Below are 18797 nucleotides of genomic sequence, written 5' to 3' on the forward strand. Positions count from 1 at the left end.
TCCTAGCCAGTAACTAAATGCCTGCAGAAATGCTAAGGGAGGTCATTCCTGGGAGGCAAAGGACTCCTCTTCAACTCTGGCTCAAGTCCTCTTTGACAACCTTGTTGAAATTTCCTTACTCTGAAGGACAAGTTAGACTTCCTATTCTGCTCTGTCTTCACTTTGGGTCAGTTCTGCATCATGGTCTGATGGCTCTCGAAGCCTTTCCTGTTTCCTTCCCTTTAAATCTCACCTTAGTGTCAGATTCTTAGAGGACTTGGACTAACACAGTCTGGCATTCAAGTTCTCTTGGCTCTGAACTTAACCTATATGCTGCCTTATCTCCTACCTCTTGTGGTTGTTCTTGTGGTCTGACTCTACAACCCCATTAGCTGCAGCACACCAGGCTCCTCTGTCCTCCACTATCTCCCAGAGCTTGCTCAAATTCATGTTCATTGAGTCAGTGATGCTTTCTAACTATCTCATCCTCTGTCTCCCCCTTCTCCTTTCGCCTTCAATCCTTCCCAGCATCAGGGGGTCTTTTCCAGCGAGTCAGCTCTTCACATCAAGTGGCCAAAGTATTGGAGCCTAGCAACAGTCCTTGTAATGAATATTCAGGGTTGATTTCCTTTAGGATTGACTGGTTTGATCTCCTACTTCTTAGCTGCTTGTATCTTCCACTCTTGGTTTCCAAATGTGCCTTGTGCTTCTGCATTTCTCAGCCTTTAGCCATGCCCCTTCACCAAGAACGCACTCACCATCTGGCCATTTTTGCCTTTTGGATGACACTTGTCACCAGTCATGCATCTCAAATGTCATCTTCTCTAAGCCTTTAAGATCTTTACCTTCTCTAAACCTCAAGGACTCTTGCTTTTGAGCTTTTTATTAAGCTTATTAAAAGCAATAATTATTTCTTACTTTGAGCCCTCCAAAGTCCCCCAGGTGTATCAAATTGGCAGTCACAAATACATGCAAGATAGAATTGGAAAATTAGGGGCAATTCTATTCTAGTGAATTTAACTTTTAACATTCAGGATTTCCAACAGCTTATATCCATTTTGATTGATAAAGCAACAATGAACTCAGATGAATTTAAAAAATCCCAATGTTCAAAGCACTTAGAGAAAAATGTGGCCTGCAGTAACTCAGTTTTAATATCTGCTTCAAATTCTTCATCAGATTTGACTGATTTCCACCCCTTAAAGAGTGAAGATGTAAAATTCTAAAATCATTTTGGGTTTGTCTATGTATATGAATGGGGACTAAGAGACAAAGAAAAGTAGCTATAAAAAAGGGCTTCCTCCTCTAGCAAAGGGCCCCAGGCTTCAGGACTGGGATGGCCAACATCTCTCTCCTTCAGCCCCTCCAGAAGTAGAGAAAGGAGATTCTGACATTTTAACGAGCTTTCATAGAGTAAGGTACATACACAGTTATATGAAAGGGCATTGATGAGCTTAATATGTATAGAATCTTAGTCCCTCGCATATCATTTAGGGTCATTATTATAGTTGACACATATCAAGTGCTTTTACGTTTAATCCTTACAGAAGACACCCTGATAAAGGACAGGAAATCGAGGCTCTGTAACCAAGGCATGCTAGTAGGTCACTGACCCAAATCCCTAAGAAGTTTATGTAGGCATCCAAAAGATGTACTGATCACATAAAATACCTTTCCTCTCCCCAACCTCACTGCAGGGCTTCTGGGGCAATGTTCTCGGGCAATTCAGTCTAAGGAGGCTGACACTGGATTTGGCACCCAGCCAGAGTGCAGCAGGAGTGCCAGTTCAACAGCTTCAAGGGTTGTAACTCTTTAACCTGCAGACCTAACCTCTCACTCGGTAAGAACTCTTCAGGTGGAAAACAGGAAGAGGGTGGCTCTTACAAGTATCAGATAGCACCTGCGTGGACGCTCATGTATTAATGATTTAACCAGGGCGATCACATGAGGGACAGCCTTTTTCCTCTGCCCTCATACTTGTCACTAACAGGCCTGAAAGTGAACAAGATGGACGGGTCCACCAAAGAGGAAGAGGAAGAGGAGGATCGTGCCTTCACCAACATTTCTCTTGCAGATGACACAGGTAAGGAAGAAACTGATGACTTCCGAAACATAAAATTCAGCAAGTGCTCAGCAGCTTTGTAAAATAATAATTGTTATTGTTCTTATTATGATGGTAAAACATATTGTAGAAAACTTGAAAAAAAAAAAGCTACAAAAATAAAACAAAAAAAAGTTTAAGAGCCACTTTTCTTTTTCCTTTAAAATTCAGTGATTATTTTAAAAGCTCCTGTGGTTGAATTACATGTACTTTAAAAATCAATCAACAAATAAAAATATAAAATGTTTATTTCCTGGAGACTCAGGAAACATGACCTTAAAGTTGTTACTAAAGCAACCTATGATATTATTACCCGAATTTGTTCAATTATAGTCCATTTCTTCTCTGTTATGTGAAGTTTCATCATTTCTGGTAAATGAACTAGAATACTCTGCAATTCACTTTAAAATTTGTCACAGAACATGTCTGGTTTTTAAGCAAGGACAAAGTTTGCTGAATTCCATGTAAAAGAAGGAAAAAGAAGGGAGTGGTGTTTCTAACAGGCTGATGGAGGGGATAACTACAGCTCGTTCAACATCGGGGAGAAAACACACACTGTCTGACTTGGGAGTGCATGCTCAGTCGCTCAGGCGAGTCTGACTCTTTGTGACCCCATGAACTGTAACCGGCCAGGCTCCTCTGTCCATGGAATTTTACAGGCAAGAAATACTGGAGTGGGTTGCTATTTCCTCCTCCAGGGGTCTTCCACACCCAGGGGTTGAACCCGCATCTTCTGCGCCTTGCACAATGTTAACTGGAAAGACTTCACACCTATAAGCACCCAAGTATTGTGTGTGTGCGTGTGTTAGTGGCACTGTTTTATATCCAAGTTCCCTCAGCAAAATCATAGTTATTAATAGAAGCCAGCAAGACTCAGCTAAGCAATGGGGGTTACTGATTTTGATTAACTGAGAGCAGAGCATGAATATTTAACATCAATTGCTCTTTCATACAGCCACGCTTCTCCACTTTCTCCCTAAATGCTCAGATTCAAAAAGCCTCTTTCTAAAGTGCGGCCAGACAATTAGCACGAACTGCCAGCCAGCTTCCCCTCCTGGCATCGCATAAACATGCTGAGGGCTTTGAAAAATCAAAGAGGAGCATTTTCAGTCTTTATGACGGGAGGAAAGGTACAACAAGGTCTGGGGTTTGTCGAAGAAGAGGGATACCGCTGGCCTTCACATGCTCCCATCAGGGTGTTTTAGAAAAATGACAGGGCTGGAGAAGGCAGTGAAGGGATCAAAGACCAGGGAAACTTGCCCCTTAGCTTCTAGGAGGCACGATGAGCGCTGGGCATGCGCTTGGGGAGTCCTATATGCCATGGGGCGGTTGCGGTTCCTACAGACTGCTGGCTTGCTCCGAATTCGCCCCCCATCCCGGGATAGGATTCTTTCTCCCTTGTAACGTGGGCTGGGCCTGAAAGCGATGGTCGGCAAGGCGGAGAAGGAGTCTTTGTGAAACCGAGGTCTTTCATCCAGCCCAGGGCAGGGCCTCAACTCTGCCGTCTGCATCTCACCATCTGCTACCCTCACACTTTCCGGCCAGACTAAAAGAGACGAGGGCGGGGATCTGAACTCATGTGTCCAATCCACGGCTGTCAATGGAGGGGGTCTCCATCGAAGTTTTGCTTGCTAACCGAGTCTAAAGCCAGGGGCATAGACTCAGAATAAACTGAGAAACGGGGACGGAGTAAGCAGAATACCCCTGTCAGTGTGAGAGGTGGCAACAGGAGGAGGGCTTTGAGGGCACCTGGTTCCGACTGAAAGCCTCGTCATTCCTGGTTGGAGGAGTCACAGAATCTCAGGGCATCAGGGGCCTTCAGGGGTGGTCCAGCGTGGGAATCAGCGGTGGGCTGAGGCACTAGCTCTAATTCTGCTGTTTCAGCATTCCAAGATGGAAAATGGAAGTTGTTCCTGTACCTGTAGCAGGAAAGAACTAAAACCCCATGTTCTCTGGCTTTTGTAGATAAATGTATCAATTTGATGTGGGGATACTGGTTTGCTGTTGTTAGTAAGAGGTTCTTGGTCCTTGATAAATAAAAACAGGAAGACAAATTATGAAACAAATGCAGCTTGTTCACAATTTCACATTAAACTGAACTGCATTTCTTTCAGTAACATCTCTTTCCATGCTGGGTTTCCTGCCAATGGTGTGATAAAAAGCAAGTTCTGTGTAAAAATCGATGTAGAACAGGTAATAAGGGTGTCAGTTTGAGCTGGCTGGAGAAGTTGTGAAGTGCCCAGAAGGCCCACACATCCGGTTAGGTAAATGTGTTACTGAAGAATGAAATTTTTTTCAGCTTAGGTGCAGTATTTCTTTTTTTCTCAAATGATTACTAAGTTTTAAGGACACAAACACTTATTAAGGTGTTTGGACGTGAATACTTAATTTGTGGAACTGTCTGGTGTCTCTCTTGGCCTTGGAGCACTGAAAAAATTACTTAAAATGAAGAGCACTGTGAACCAAGGTAGTTTGGGAATCTCTGGTCTAAGTGGTACTAAGTCTTTCCCCAAGATTCTGCTCTTGGCCTGCTTTTCCTCGCTCTCTTGTTCCATTCTTACTGTCCATGCTATATACTAGTGACCCTAAAACAGAGCTTGTAAAATAAACCCCTCTAGGGCCAAGCAGTTATCTGTAGGAAAGAGGCAATGGCCTATCATTGTTTATTTCATTCAGTTTCCTAAACAAACTATTGAAGAAATTTCAACACTTATTTCAGTTTATTAGGTTTTTCCATTATGTATCTTTTTGTTTTTAAACTTTTTACTTTGAATGTGGTAAGAAGATATAACATGAGCTCGCCTTCCTTTAACAGGTTTTTTAAATACTCTTTTAAGAAATTACTTATTTACTTGTGGCTGCGCTGGGTCTTCTTGGCTGCGCGTGGGCTTTCTCCAGCTGCAGTGAGCAGGGGCTACGCTCCAGCCGTAGGCTGCTCCTTGCAGTGGCTTCTCTAGTTGCAGAGCACAGGCTCTAGGCACCTGGGCTTCAGCAGTTGCGGCTCTCGGGCTTAGCTGCCCTGCAGCATGTGGGATCACTCCCAGACTAGGGATTGAACCTGTGTCCCCTACACTGGCAGGCGTATTCTTAACCACTGGACCACCAGAGACGCCCTCCCTAACACATCTTTAACAGTACAGCACCACTAACCACAGACACAGTGCCATTCATCACATCTCTAGAACAGTCTTACATTCCTGAAATGTTATACCTGTTGACTAGCTGTTGCCTCTTTCCCCTTGCTCCAGCCCCTGCAGTCATCATTTCGCTTCTATTTTTCGCTTCTGAGTCTATCTTAGATACCTCACATGAGTGGAATCATAGTGTTTGTCCTTCTGTGACTGGCTTGTTTTACCTAGTATAATGTCCACAGGGTTGATCCAATTGTGACATGTTGCAGGACTTCATTCTTTTTTAAGGCTGAATAATGTTCCATTGTATACATATATCACCTTTTTGTTTATCCAGTCACCTGTTGATTTGATGTTTTGGTTGTTTCCACATCTAAGCTATTGTGAGTAAGGTACTATCTCTTCAAGATCCTGATTTCAATTATTTTGAGTAAACATCTGGAAGTGGGATTATTCATCATATGGTAGTTCCCTTTTTAAGTTTCTGAGGAATCTCAATACTGTTTTCCATGGTGGCTGCATCATTTTACATTCCCTTCAGTAGATAAAGTGTTTCACTTTCTCCATATTCTTACCAACACATGTAGTCTTTGGGGGCTTTTTATTTTGATTACCATCACAACAGGTGTGAGGTAAGATCTTGTTATGATTTTGATTTGCATTTCACTGGTGATTAGTCATATTAAGCATCTTTTCACTTACCTGCTGGCCATGTTTATGTCTTCTCTAAGGAAACGTCTATCGAAGACCTTCGCTCATTTTTAACTGGGTTACCAACATTTTTTTAATTGAGGAGTTCCTTAGGTATTTTAGTATAAATTAACCTTTTAAATGGCCAGTTATACCATTTGCAAATATTTCATCCCATTCTGCAGATTTCTGTTATATTCGAGTGATTGTTTCCTTTATTGTGAAGGACTGTTTGAAGGACTGTTTTCATTGATGTCGTCTTCCTTGTCTATTTTTGCATTGTCACCTATGCTTTTGGTGTCATATCTGTGAAATTATTGCCAAGACCAATGTCACAAAGCTTTTCCTCTACAGTTTATTTTAGGAGTTTTATAGCTTTTGGTCTTACATTTAAGTCTTTAATCCACTTTGAGTTGATTTTTGTGTATGGCGTAAGATAAAGGTCTTCATTTTTCTGTATGTGTACAGTTTTCCTAACACTAGTTATTTTTTTTTTTTTAATATTATTTTATTAGTTGGAGGCCAATCACTTTACAACATTTCAGTGGGTTTTATCATACATTGACATGAATCAGCCATATAGTTACACGTATTCCCCATCCCGATCCCCCCTCCCACCTCCCTCCCCACCCGACTCCTCAGGGTCCTCCCAGTGCACCAGGCAAGAGCACCTGATTCATGCATCCCACCTGGGCTGGTGGTCCGTTTCACCATAGATGGTATACATGCTGTTCTTTCAAAACATCCCACCCTCACGTTCTCCCCCAGAGTTCAAAAGTCTGTTCTGTACTTCTGTGTCTCTTTTTCTGTTTTGCATATAGGGTTATCGCCACCATCTATCTAAATTCTGTATATATGTGTTAGTATACTGTAATGTTCTTTATCTTTCTGGCTTACTTCACTCTGTATAATGGGCTCCAGTTTCATCCATCTCATTAGAACTGATTCAAATGAATTCTTTTTAACGGCTGAGTAATATTCCATGGTGTATATGTACCACAGCTTCCTTATCCATTCATCTGTTGATGGGCATCTGGGTTGCTTCCATGTCCTGGCTATTATAAACAGTGCTGCGATGAACATTGGGGTGCACGTGTCTCTTTCAGATCTGGATTCCTCAGTGTGTATGCCTAGAAGTGGTATTGCTGGGTCATATGGCAGTTTTATTTCCAGTTTTTTAAGAAATCTCCACACTGTTTTCCATAGTGGCTGTACTAGTTTGCATTCCCACCAACAGTGTAAGAGGGTTCCCTTTTCTCCACACCCTCTCCAGCATTTATTGCTTGTAGACTTTTGGATAGCAGCCATCCTGACTGGCGTGTAATGGTACCTCATTGTGGTTTTGATTTGCATTTCTCTGATGATGAGTGATGTTGAGCATCTTTTCATGTGTTTGTTAGCCATCCGTACGTCTTCTTTGGAGAAATGTCTGTTTAGTTCTTTGGCCCATTTTTTGATTGGGTCGTTTATTTTTCTGGAATTGAGCTTCAGGAGTTGCTTGTATATTTTTGAGATTAATCCTTTGTCTGTTTCCTCATTTGTTATTATTTTCTCCCAATCTGAGGGCTGTCTTTTCACCTTACTTATAGTTTCCTTTGTTGTGCAAAAGCTTTTAATTTTCATTAGGTCCCATTTGTTTATTTTTGCTTTTATTTCCAATATTCTGGGAGGTGGGTCATAGAAGATCTTGCTGTGATTTATGTCGGAGAGTGTTTTGCCTATGTTCTCCTCTAGGAGTTTTATAGTTTCTGGTCTTACATTTAGATCTTTAATCCATTTTGAGTTTATTTTTGTGTATGGTGTTAGAAAGTGTTCTAGTTTCATTCTTTTACAAGTGGTTGACCAGTTTTCCCAGCACCACTTGTTAAAGAGGTTGTCTTTTTTCCATTGTATATCCTTGCCTCCTTTGTCAAAGATGAGGTGTCCATAGGTTCGTGGATTTATCTCTGGGCTTTCTATTCTGTTCCATTGATCTATATTTCTGTCTTTGTGCCAGTACCATACTGTCTTGATGACTGTGGCTTTGTAGTAGAGTCTGAAGTCAGGCAGGTTGATTCCTCCAGTTCCTTTCTTCTTTCTCAAGATTACTTTGGCTATTCGAGGTTTTTTGTATTTCCATACAAATTGTGAAATTATTTGTTCTAGTTCTGTGAAAAATACCGTTGGTAGCTTGATAGGGATTGCATTGAATCTATAGATTGCTTTGGGTAGAATAGCCATTTTGACAATATTGATTCTTCCAATCCATGAACACGGTATGTTTCTCCATCTGTTTGTGTCCTCTTTGATTTCTTTCATCAGTGTTTTATAGTTTTCTATGTATAGGTCTTTTGTTTCTTTAGGTAGATATACTCCTAAGTATTTTATTCTTTTTGTTGCAATGGTGAATGGTATTGTTTCCTTAATTTCTCTTTCTGTTTTTTCATTGTTAGTGTATAGGAATGCAAGGGATTTCTGTGTGTTAATTTTATATCCTGCAACTTTACTATATTCATTGATTAGCTCTAGTAATTTTCTGGAAGAGTCTTTAGGGTTTTCTATGTAGAGGATCATGTCATCTGCAAACAGCGAGAGTTTCACTTCTTCTTTTCCTATCTGGATTCCTTTTATGTCTTTTTCTGCTCTGATTGCTGTGGCCAAAACTTCCAACACTATGTTGAATAGTAGTGGTGAGAGTGGGCATCCTTGTCTTGTTCCTGATTTCAGAGGAAATGCTTTCAATTTTTCACCATTGAGGGTGATGCTTGCTGTGGGTTTGTCATATATAGCTTTTATTATGTGGAGGTATGTTCCTTCTATTCCTGCTTTCTGGAGAGTTTTAATCATAAATGAGTGTTGAATTTTGTCAAAGGCTTTCTCTGCATCTATTGAGATAATCATATGGTTTTTATCTTTCAATTTGTTAATGTGGTGTATTACGTTGATTGATTTGCGGATATTAAAGAATCCTTGCATTCCTGGGATAAAGCCCACTTGGTCATGGTGTATGATTTTTTTAATATGTTGTTGGATTCTGTTTGCTAGAATTTTGTTAAGGATTTTTGCATCTATGTTCATCAGTGATATTGGCCTGTAGTTTTCTTTTTTTGTGGCATCTTTGTCTGGTTTTGGAATTAGGGTGATGGTGGCCTCATAGAATGAGTTTGGAAGTTTACCTTCTTCTGCAATTTTCTGGAAGAGTTTGAGTAAGATAGGTGTTAGCTCTTCTCTAAATTTTTGGTAGAATTCAGCTGTGAAGCCATCTGGTCCTGGGCTTTTGTTTGCTGGAAGATTTCTGATTACAGTTTCGATTTCCTTGCTTGTGATGACTCTGTTAAGATCTTCTATTTCTTCCTGGTTCAGTTTTGGAAAGTTATACTTTTCTAAGAATTTGTCCATTTCATCCAAGTTGTCCATTTTATTGGCATAGAGCTGCTGGTAGTAGTCTCTTATGATCCTTTGTATTTCAGTGTTGTCTGTTGTGATCTCACCCTTTTCATTTCTTATTTTGTTAATTTGGTTCTTCTCTCTTTGTTTCTTAATCAACACTAGTTATTAAAGAGACTTTTCTTTCCCCATTGAATGTTCTTGGCACCCTGTTGAAGATTGGTTGACCTATATGTATGGATGTGTTTCTGGACTCTGTATTCATAGGGTGGTATGTATGTCTTTATGTCAGTACCATAAGTTTTTTTTTTTTTTTTTTTTTTTTTTTACTATTTTAATTTCTATGCCTTTGTAATATATATATTTTATTACACTGAAATCAGGAAGTATGATACTTCTAGCTTTGTTCTTTTTTTCTCTCAAGATTTTTGAGGTTATCTGGGGTCTTTTGTGGTCTCATATTAATTTTAGAGTTGTTTTTTCTACTTCTGTAAAAACTGCCTTTGAGATTTTGACAAGAACTGCATTGAGCATGTAGACTGCTTTGGGCAGTATGGACATTCTAACAATATTAAAGACTTATACCCTGAAAGTTACAAAACAGTGATGAAAGAAATTAAAGGAGATACAAACAAATGGGAAGTCATCACGCATCTTTTAAATACAGCAGACAAAAATATTAATATTGTTTATTTCACAGTGATATCTCAAATTTAATTCTTTCAACAAGGATATGCATTGTTTGCACATCAAATATATGGAAACATTATTCATTTCTCAACACCTTTTTTCTTAAAACACAGTCCTCTTGGAGTAGATTTCATTTTCACTTTTAACTAGGATAAGAGAACAAGAAAAGTTTACTTTTCTCTTAACTCTACTATAAGAAAGGCAACAGTGATAGTGATGATAAGATAGCAAACAATGCTGAGCCCTGAGCCAGGGGCCCAGCCAGGTGAGGACAGAGGCTCCTGCAGAACATGTGCCCTCCTCAGAGAGCCCCACTTCTTCCTACTTCTAGCTGACTACTGTCATGAAAGAACAGAAATGCAAAAAAGGCAGAATTTTCAAGAGACACCCAAAATATAGATTCTTTTGGGGGGGGGGGTGTGTGTGAAACTTCCTAATTCTTCCATGTTTCCCACCTAATCCTGATTTTTAAAACAATCATGGAAGTCCAAATAAAACACATCTTCAGGACAAAAGTGACTGTAGAAGAATCTATTTTCAGACTTCTCAAATCTTCATGATTTGTCTTTATCTCTCTTTAGAGCTTCTGATTCATAATCCAACTGCTTACTAAATACCTAGTTACGTCCCAGTTGTCAAATGATCTCTTCTTATCCCATGGACACCCCCTAATCTGCTCCCACTTCTGATTCATAATTTTAATGAATGGTCCCATCATCCACCTTGCTCCTTAAGCAAGAAATTCACATGCCATTGTCCCATTCTTATTTCTCACAACCCAATCAAACTGCTTATTCCTGTTGACTTGACCTTGAAAATGTTTCTCAAATCAATCTGGCCTTCTCTACCCCCACCACCACTTCCCTGATTAGGCCCCCATTATCTCCCGCATAAACCACAGCATCAACTGCCCAACTGTTCTTCCTATTTCAGTTCTTATCCCTTCAAGTCTCTCCTCCACACTGACCATATCACTGCCTCTCCCTGCAAAGACAGATCGATGCCTTGCATCCCCTGATGGATGAAGTTCAAACACTTAACGTGGCATTTAAAGTTTCCCTCTTCCTGGTTCTGCCTATCCCTTCAGTGTCATTTCCTGCCACGTGGTTTCAGCTCAGTAGGAAACACTTAATGTCCTATGCACATGCTGTCTATTTCATGCCTCTGGACTTTGCTCCTACTGCTCTCTTTGCCTGGAATAATACCACTCACCCTTTCTTGCCTGGCTAATTCCTGTTTATTCTTTAAAAACCCACCCAGGCATCACTTTCTCCAGGAAGCCTTCCTTGACCTTCCCATACTGATTTAAGTTTCCTTTCTCCTTCCCGAAAACTCCAAAATTACATGTTTTCATAGCATAGTATATGAGCTTGTATGTATACGAGCCCCTCTACCCTCTGCTAAGAGACTGTGAACTGCTAAAAGATGGAACCTGGGTTTTAAAATGTCTGTATTTCTGGCACCTGACCCAACATCTGGTACCTAATAGATGCTCAGAACATTTTTGCCAAATAATTTTGATTGAGTTTCTGTATACACTGGGATGAGAGCCCCTAGCCAAGAATCAACTCCTAGGGTCAACTTTCTTAAATTATTTTTTTCCTATCTCCACTTCTAGGTCAGTTTAGTTCTGCTTTCAGAAAACATTTTTTGACCACTACCATCACATACCAGGTAGTAGACAGGACCTGGCTATTTGGAGAGTCAGCTCAGAGTAGTGTGGCAGAAAGGGCTTGAACTTGGGAGTCAGAAATGCCTGGGTTTGAGTCCGTTGGATATTGAGCGAGTTCTTTAACATCCTGAACCTCAGTTTCCTCAGCTGTTAAATGATCCTAAGACTATGTCTCAGAATTGTTTTGAAGATTAAATGAAATAATAAAGGAAATTTCCTGAAACAGTCTGACTTACAGTAAGTGTTCAGTATGTTTTAGTTCCTCCTTTGCCCACTTCAAGGAGATTACCCACAAGTTTCTTGAAAGGCACCAAGATTTGGTCACATCGGTTGTCATGGTAACAGCAGCATCCTGTGGACACAGCCGGGACTGGCTGTTGACATCCTCCTGATAAAGAGGCTTGTGGTAGAAGGGGGAGGTGCGGATGAACAAACTCTTTTAACAAGAGCATGATTCTTTTCTGATACAAATAAGACAGCTCTTCTTTGTCGTCTTCATCCTGGCCCTCACCCTGCCAATGTTCTTCTCAACGCCGTCCTCTTTTATGGCTCAGCCTCCTTCCTGACTCTGCTCGCTAAAACTCTCCTGGATGATATTCAAAGCTGCTTCTGCGTCTGCTTTTGGCATCAGCCAATTAGCCTTCATTGTAAAGTGGTAATAAGCCTCCTGAAGAAGTGGCACGATTGTTGTGTGCTTTTATTTGGTGCTGCTTTCTACCACCGTACAGAAAATGTAACAATACCTGCCTCATGCCCTGCTGAAAGGAGGGTGGGTTTGAAAAGCTTTCTGAAGGCCATCTGCCATCCCCTCAGCCATGCAGCAGATCAGACATGAGGCCCTGCATTAGTTAGCGCTCCAAGTAAAAGGTATCAAGGGCCTGTAACTCCTTTTCATCTCACCCTCCACTATAATGCAGGCTAAAGAAGGAAACAGGCTTGTGGCTACCCAGCTGGGAGATACACTGAGCCACAGCGGGATCTTGCCTGAGACAGGCAGCAGGCCTTTCTCTGACGGTGAGTGGGGCCAGTGTCTGCAGCCTGCAGGTTTCCAACGTCCCCTACCCTGCTGGTAAAGGCTCGGCCGGGTTACATTGGCCCTCATGGGAGGACCTGGTGGTGGTGAAAGTCTCAGAGTGAGGCATCCTTACATACGTACACATGGATGAGGAGAGGGTTGGTCACGTGCTGGTCAGGATGTGCTCCCCACGTCACCTCGGTTTACACCAGCCACCCATTTGGCCATGAATATTAACTTAAAAGATTATTCAGAAATCCTTAGAGATGTCAAGAGAGATCATCTCTAGTACAGTAGAAATGTTTCTCGTGGATTTGAACGAGCGTGTTCATTGTACCAATGATGGCAGAAAGTTTCAACAAATCTTAATTGGCATTTGGGATCCGTATGAGTAGAGATAATGACATTGGCTGAGTGAAGTCTCATTTCCTGCCAGCTGAATATAATATAGATAGTGACATTAAAAATACCTCCCTGGCCCAGTAAAATGCCCTAGAGATTCAGCGGAAGAGATTTAATAAGAAAAAGGAGATTAATTTTGCTTCTCAGTAGTTTCTGAGAATGCTATGACTCTGGGATCACTAATGTATTGCTAGAAATTGTAAGTGCTCTTTCTGTGAAAAAAAATCTTCCATCAGAGGAAATCTACTTATCTGTAATAATCTAGCATAATGCAAAACCTAGTTTTATTAAACAAGCTTAAGAAATGGAATATTAGGACAGTATCTAAATATTTTCAGTAATCTAGAGTATTCTCTAATTTTCTTATCAAAACACAAGTAGTATTTTGACTCTGCTTTAGAAAGACAAAACCACCCATCAACTGCCCTGCATCAGCAATGTATTTTTTCTTAGATTGTGTTGATTTAGTCACTAAGTTGTGTCTGACTCTTGCAACCCCATGGACTGTAGCCTGCCAGGCTCTTCTGTCCATGGAATTCTCCAGGCGACAATACTGGAGTGGGCTGCCATTCCCTTCTCCAGGGATCTTCCCGACCCAGGGATCGAACTCGAATCTTCTGCATTGGCAGGTGGATTCTTTACTGCTGAGCCACCAGGGAAGCCCCTTTATTAGATAAACAACAACAAAAATGGGAAAAGAATGTTAATTTTATATGAAATCCTTCATAACTATACTAATTTCTTTTTCCTAGAGAAAAATCCAGATGAGATTCAAAAAATCAAGGATGAATTTTATCTACCTGAGCTCATGAGCTAAAGAGATGCTGCCCTTCCCTAGGTCTTTTTCCTGCTGAGAAGGGGGCCTAGGTGGCTATTCTCCTTATGTGGACATTCATATCACAAAGGCCCCATTTAGACTGGATGAGCTTTGGACCACTTTTCCTCACAGGCCTCCAGCCTACCTGATCTGTTCAGAATTTGAGGGTCAGAGCCTGGTTTCCTTAGAGGCCCTTGGAGTTCCTCTGAGAGACCCTCAGAAAAGAGAATCTGGAGCACAGAGAGAAGGAGGCTAACGCTAAAAGAACAGGGCAGACTGGAGGGACCAGCTTTAGCTGTGTTCAGCTAAAAACAGAATAGAATTTTTGAATGATCCCAAAGCTCTCAGTGACCCTACAGGAAATAGTATGTACTCCAATTGCAGAATCAGAGTTATTGGAAAAGCTGTTTCAGAAAGACATGTTGTGCTTTCACAGATAGGCTTCAGCCTTTTTTTTCATCCTTGGACTTGACACTGGAAACAGAAGGGGCTCAGTGGCAGCCCACATGAATGGTCCAGGAGAACAGAGAGCCTCCCTCGCTGCCTTTCTGTAAGAACAACCTGGGTCTTCCGTCCACCAGCCTCCCAGGGATGCTCGCAGCCAACAGTAGCCTCTTTTTAGCCCTTACTGGCTTGCTTCCCCATTTAATCATTGTTCCCCTGTTTTTCACACACACATTTCATTGTCAGCTTAATGACTTTGGTTGTGCACATGCATGGTTTTCTCCTTGCTGGTACCATGACACACTAAAAATTGTTGGAAAAAGCTTGCATTTTAAGACACATTCGTCCTTTCTTATCCATTCTGAGAAACTTCACTCCCTTTTCCCAACAGACAAAAGACAACTCTTACTTGCCCATCTGTGTGAATATTGAGCCTTCATTTGCATTGCTGATGGCAAGGTTAGTGGGTTTTTCCAAGGTTATGATAACTATTCAGAAAGATTTGTTTATAGAAGTATTTCAGTTCAGTTCAGTTGCTCAGTCATGTCCAACTCTTTGCGACCCCATGAACTGCAGCACGCTAGGCCTCCCTGTCCATCACCAGCTCCTGGAGTCCACCCAAACCCATGTCCATTGAGTCGGTGATGCCATCCAACCTTCTCACCCTCTGTCATCCCCTTCTCCTCCTGCCCTCAATCTTTCCCAGCATCAGGGTCTCTTCAAATGAGCCAGCTCTTCACATGAAGTGGCCAAAGTACTGGAGTTTCAGCTTCAGCATCAGTCCTTCCAATGAACACCCAGGACTGACCTCCTTTAGGATGGACTGGTTGGATCTCCTTGCAGTCCAAGGGACTCTCAAGAGTCTTCTCCAACATCACAGTTTAGGAGATTTTTGTCAACAATGTTCCTTACCTTTTTAAATTTTAGTATTTTAAATAGCCTGAGCTTTGTGCCAGGACAGTGTTCCTCAATGTACAGTGGACTCCTGGCCCTTTTGCTTTAAAATACTATAAGAACAGAATTTCTATGTTTACGTTAAATAAAACATAGTTGATGTATAATTTGAGCAACTCAACAGTTGGCAATTATGATTCAGGCAGACTGAGTTTCTCAGCCAGTGCCTTTCTGTGAAATACTTGGTGATCATCAAATACACAATTACCTATATTTCAAGGAATTTCCCAAAGAAGAGAGTTTTGTAGAACTTTTTTCTGCTAAGAAGCAGTAACTCTTTTATTGGTTCATTTTGTAAGTTGAGACATTATCCTTTTTCCATAGTATGTAATCATTTGACATAAAAGAAATTAGGCAAATTCACAGCAAACTAGTTATCTTTAGAAAGCAAACTGTTTGTAATACTTCTGTCATGCTCCAGTGATTACATTTTTAAGGACTTTTAAAACTTTTTTTTGAGGGGTACTATGCAGAAAAACTAAAGCAGACATTGGAAAAAGATCATTAGTCAGTTGTCACTTTATTTTTCCCGTAGGTTCTCAAATCTGGAGAAATTGAGAGAATCAGTTGGTTTCTTTAGAAATCCCTGTGAACTTTTGGATGTGTGATGTCATCTAAAAAAGAACTCATCACCCATCACAATTAAACTAGGAGAGTCACAAAACTAAGTATTTGGAGTAAGCCCACATTTTGTCATGTATCCTTTGATAAATGATAATAAAATTTATTGAGACCTTAATACATTCCAGGCACTGTGCTAAGAATTTCACATTCATTGTCTTATTTAATCCTCACAAATAGCATAACAGATATTATTATATTAATGGATATTATATTAATAGATATTATTACCTCTGTTTTTTAGATTGAAGACTCGGACTCAGAAAGGTTTAGGAACTTGTATTGGGTTGGTCAAAAAGTTCGTTCAGGTTTTTCTGTACCATCTTATGGGGAAATTGAACCAACTGTTTTGGCCAACTTAATATGAAGCAGAACTGGGCGAGCAGTCCAGGTCTGAGTGACTTCAAAGCCTCCATCAAATGACAACGCATCAGGACAGATTACCAGATAGCATAACTGCATTATACTGACAGGGTGGAAACAGTAAGGTGCTCAGGTGCTGGACAGTGAAATATGGCCCCCTAGTTATGTTATGAGGTCAGTGTTTCAAAATGTAATCATAGAATCAGAGGGCAAGAAACACCCCTGAGGCTCGCTAACAATACCGGAGTACGCTCAGACGAGAGACAGAGAGTATAGAATCGCACCCAAGTTGTGATTATAACCATGTGAAAGTAATTTATGTGTATGGACTAGGATGGAAGAGAACTCGGGAAAATGTATTTAGTAGTGTGAAGAGATTACGAGCATTACATTTTCATGTTCTATTTATGCAATTTTTTTTTCTTAATGATAAAATTAAAAGGTTTTTCTGATATATGGAAGTAAAACACAAATCCTAACAGGAGTGCTGATTTTGAGAAGCATGTGAAAGCGCCAGTGCTAGGATTGCTGTTGATCAGTTGCTCAACTGCGTCCAACTCTTTGTGACCCCGTGGGCTGCAGCACGCCAGGCTGCCCTTGTCCTTCACTATCTCCTGCAGTTTGCTCGGATTCTAGGATTAAGGGCCCCTATCAAAATATCACGACTGCCTTCTGCCTTTTTAGTGATGCATGCAATCTGCTGCCTTAGTGAAATAAAAGGTAGCAAGTGGTAGATTTGGCTATAGGAAATGCTAGGCACAGAGGGTGGGGAGCAGGGGAGATAAGACATAAATTGAAAATGCCACCCTTCCGCACTTGTCGTTTAGTTGCTCAATCGTGTCTCACTGTTTGCGACCCCAGGGACTCCCACTAGACTCCTCCATCCATGGGGTTTCTCAGGCAAGAATACTGGAGTAGGTTGCCATTTCCTTCTTCAGGGGAATCTTCCTGACCCAGGGATTGAACCCACATCTCCTGCATTGGGAGGTGGATTCTTTACCACTGAGCCACCAGGGAAGTCGTCATATCTTATTTAAGTTTTACTTTTATTATGAAATAATCTCAAGTACCAAAATTTGAAAGTCCATGAAGAAGGATCCTTTCTCCTGAACTATCTGAGAGTAAGCTGCCAATCTAATGCCCCATCCTCCCCGGATACTTTAGTATGCATTTCCCACAAACAAGGACCCTCAAGGCCTCTCTCCTTCATAATCGCAGTACAACCAACAAAGTCAGGAAAATGACATTGGTACATTACTGTCACCTCATCTCCAAAGTGCATTTAAGTCTTGCCAGTTGTCTTGATTATATTTATGACAGTGAAAGCATCCAGTTAGAATCATACATTGCATTCAGCTGTCACGTCGCTTTAGCCTCCTTCAGCCTGGAACAATTCCTCAATCTTTACTTGACTTCTGTAACCCGGATACTTTGAAAGATGAGAGGGCAGTTATTTTGTAAAAGGGTCCTCAACATTGATACACTTGGCAGTAGTGGGAGTGATGCTGGGTTTTGCTTATTGCACCCCATCAGGTGGTACATACTCTCTATCCCTTTACTAGTGAGGTTCACTTTGATCCCTTGCTTACAATGGTGTCTTACTCCTTCTTTTAATAACTAGCAAGTATTTAGGAGGGGGGATATTTTGAAACCAGCTAATATTGGTTCGAGGTGTCTTACAATTAGATTATAAACTCTATAAGAGACTTCTATATTCTAAGTGACCAACACATTAGGAGTTCAAAGTACACTGTTTGATTGAGATTCACGTATTTATTTTTATAAGGTACAGAACACATATGTCTTCTTTTGGGTTCATGATTTTAAAATGTACATATCTTTAAAATGTGCAGTCTGATGGAGGAAGCAGAACTTATTTCTGTCAATTAGAATACGTATTCATTTGGTCTGAGAGCTCTTTGATTTTTTTTATAGCTGATGTTTAATAGAAGATTAATTCATACCTGACAAGTGTTCATTATTTTGTATTTTTTATAGACTCAGAAATTTCCTAAATAAATTCTTTGTTTTGATTATTATTGCTGTACCACATATCCCAAAACTTAATGTTGTAAGGCAACAGTCATTTTGTTTGTTCGCTATTTGTGACTTAGAGATTCAGGGGGCAGGGGGTTAGATGGGCAGCTTGCCCCTGAAAACCCCTAAGGCTGCTGCAGTCCTCTGAAGTCTGGAAAGAGCCTGAGACTCAGTAGACTTTTAGATCCACCCCTGAGGGGAGACTTCAGGCAAGTCATTTTATTTTTCGAGGTTTCATTTTCCACAGATTATGAAATAAAATGGGCAAATTCTTCTGAGAACTCTTCCAGCTCAAAAGTTGAGTTTATGAAATGAAAAAATAATGTTTGGATATGAACAGCTACATGTAAATCATTGTGCATATCTAAGGTCATCCTACAAGTAGAAAATGCTACTAAATGAAAGGAGAACAGGAGGATTGAAATAAACATTCTTGGTGGTGAAACAGAAACATATCTTGAGTCAATTTTGCCACTAGAGGTCACCAGTGTACCATCTCAAAGAGAATAAATGGC

The 18797-nt window shown here is 40.7% G+C and overlaps 1 protein-coding gene and 1 long non-coding RNA gene across 5 annotated transcripts in view; one reads left to right on the top strand and one right to left on the bottom strand.

The window, feature by feature from the left end:
• Positions 1 to 18797, bottom strand: part of LOC136145682 (uncharacterized) — an 85783-nt gene that overhangs the window by 55112 nt on the left and 11874 nt on the right. The window lies entirely within an intron of this gene.
• SCOC (short coiled-coil protein) overlaps positions 1830 to 18797 on the top strand; it is a 78041-nt gene continuing 61073 nt past the window's right edge. For all 4 annotated transcript variants that reach the window (XR_010658827.1, XR_010658828.1, XM_065904226.1 and 1 more), the window contains exon 1: positions 1830 to 2062. Coding sequence is in view for 2 of the 4 variants with exons in the window: in XM_065904226.1 (XP_065760298.1) it covers positions 1924 to 2062 (139 nt within the window). In the remaining 2 variants the exon portion in view is untranslated. The remainder of the gene's footprint in view (positions 2063 to 18797) is intronic.

The sequence above is a fragment of the Muntiacus reevesi genome, chromosome 13 (genome assembly GCF_963930625.1).
Source record: "Muntiacus reevesi chromosome 13, mMunRee1.1, whole genome shotgun sequence".
NCBI lineage: Eukaryota > Metazoa > Chordata > Mammalia > Artiodactyla > Cervidae > Muntiacus > Muntiacus reevesi.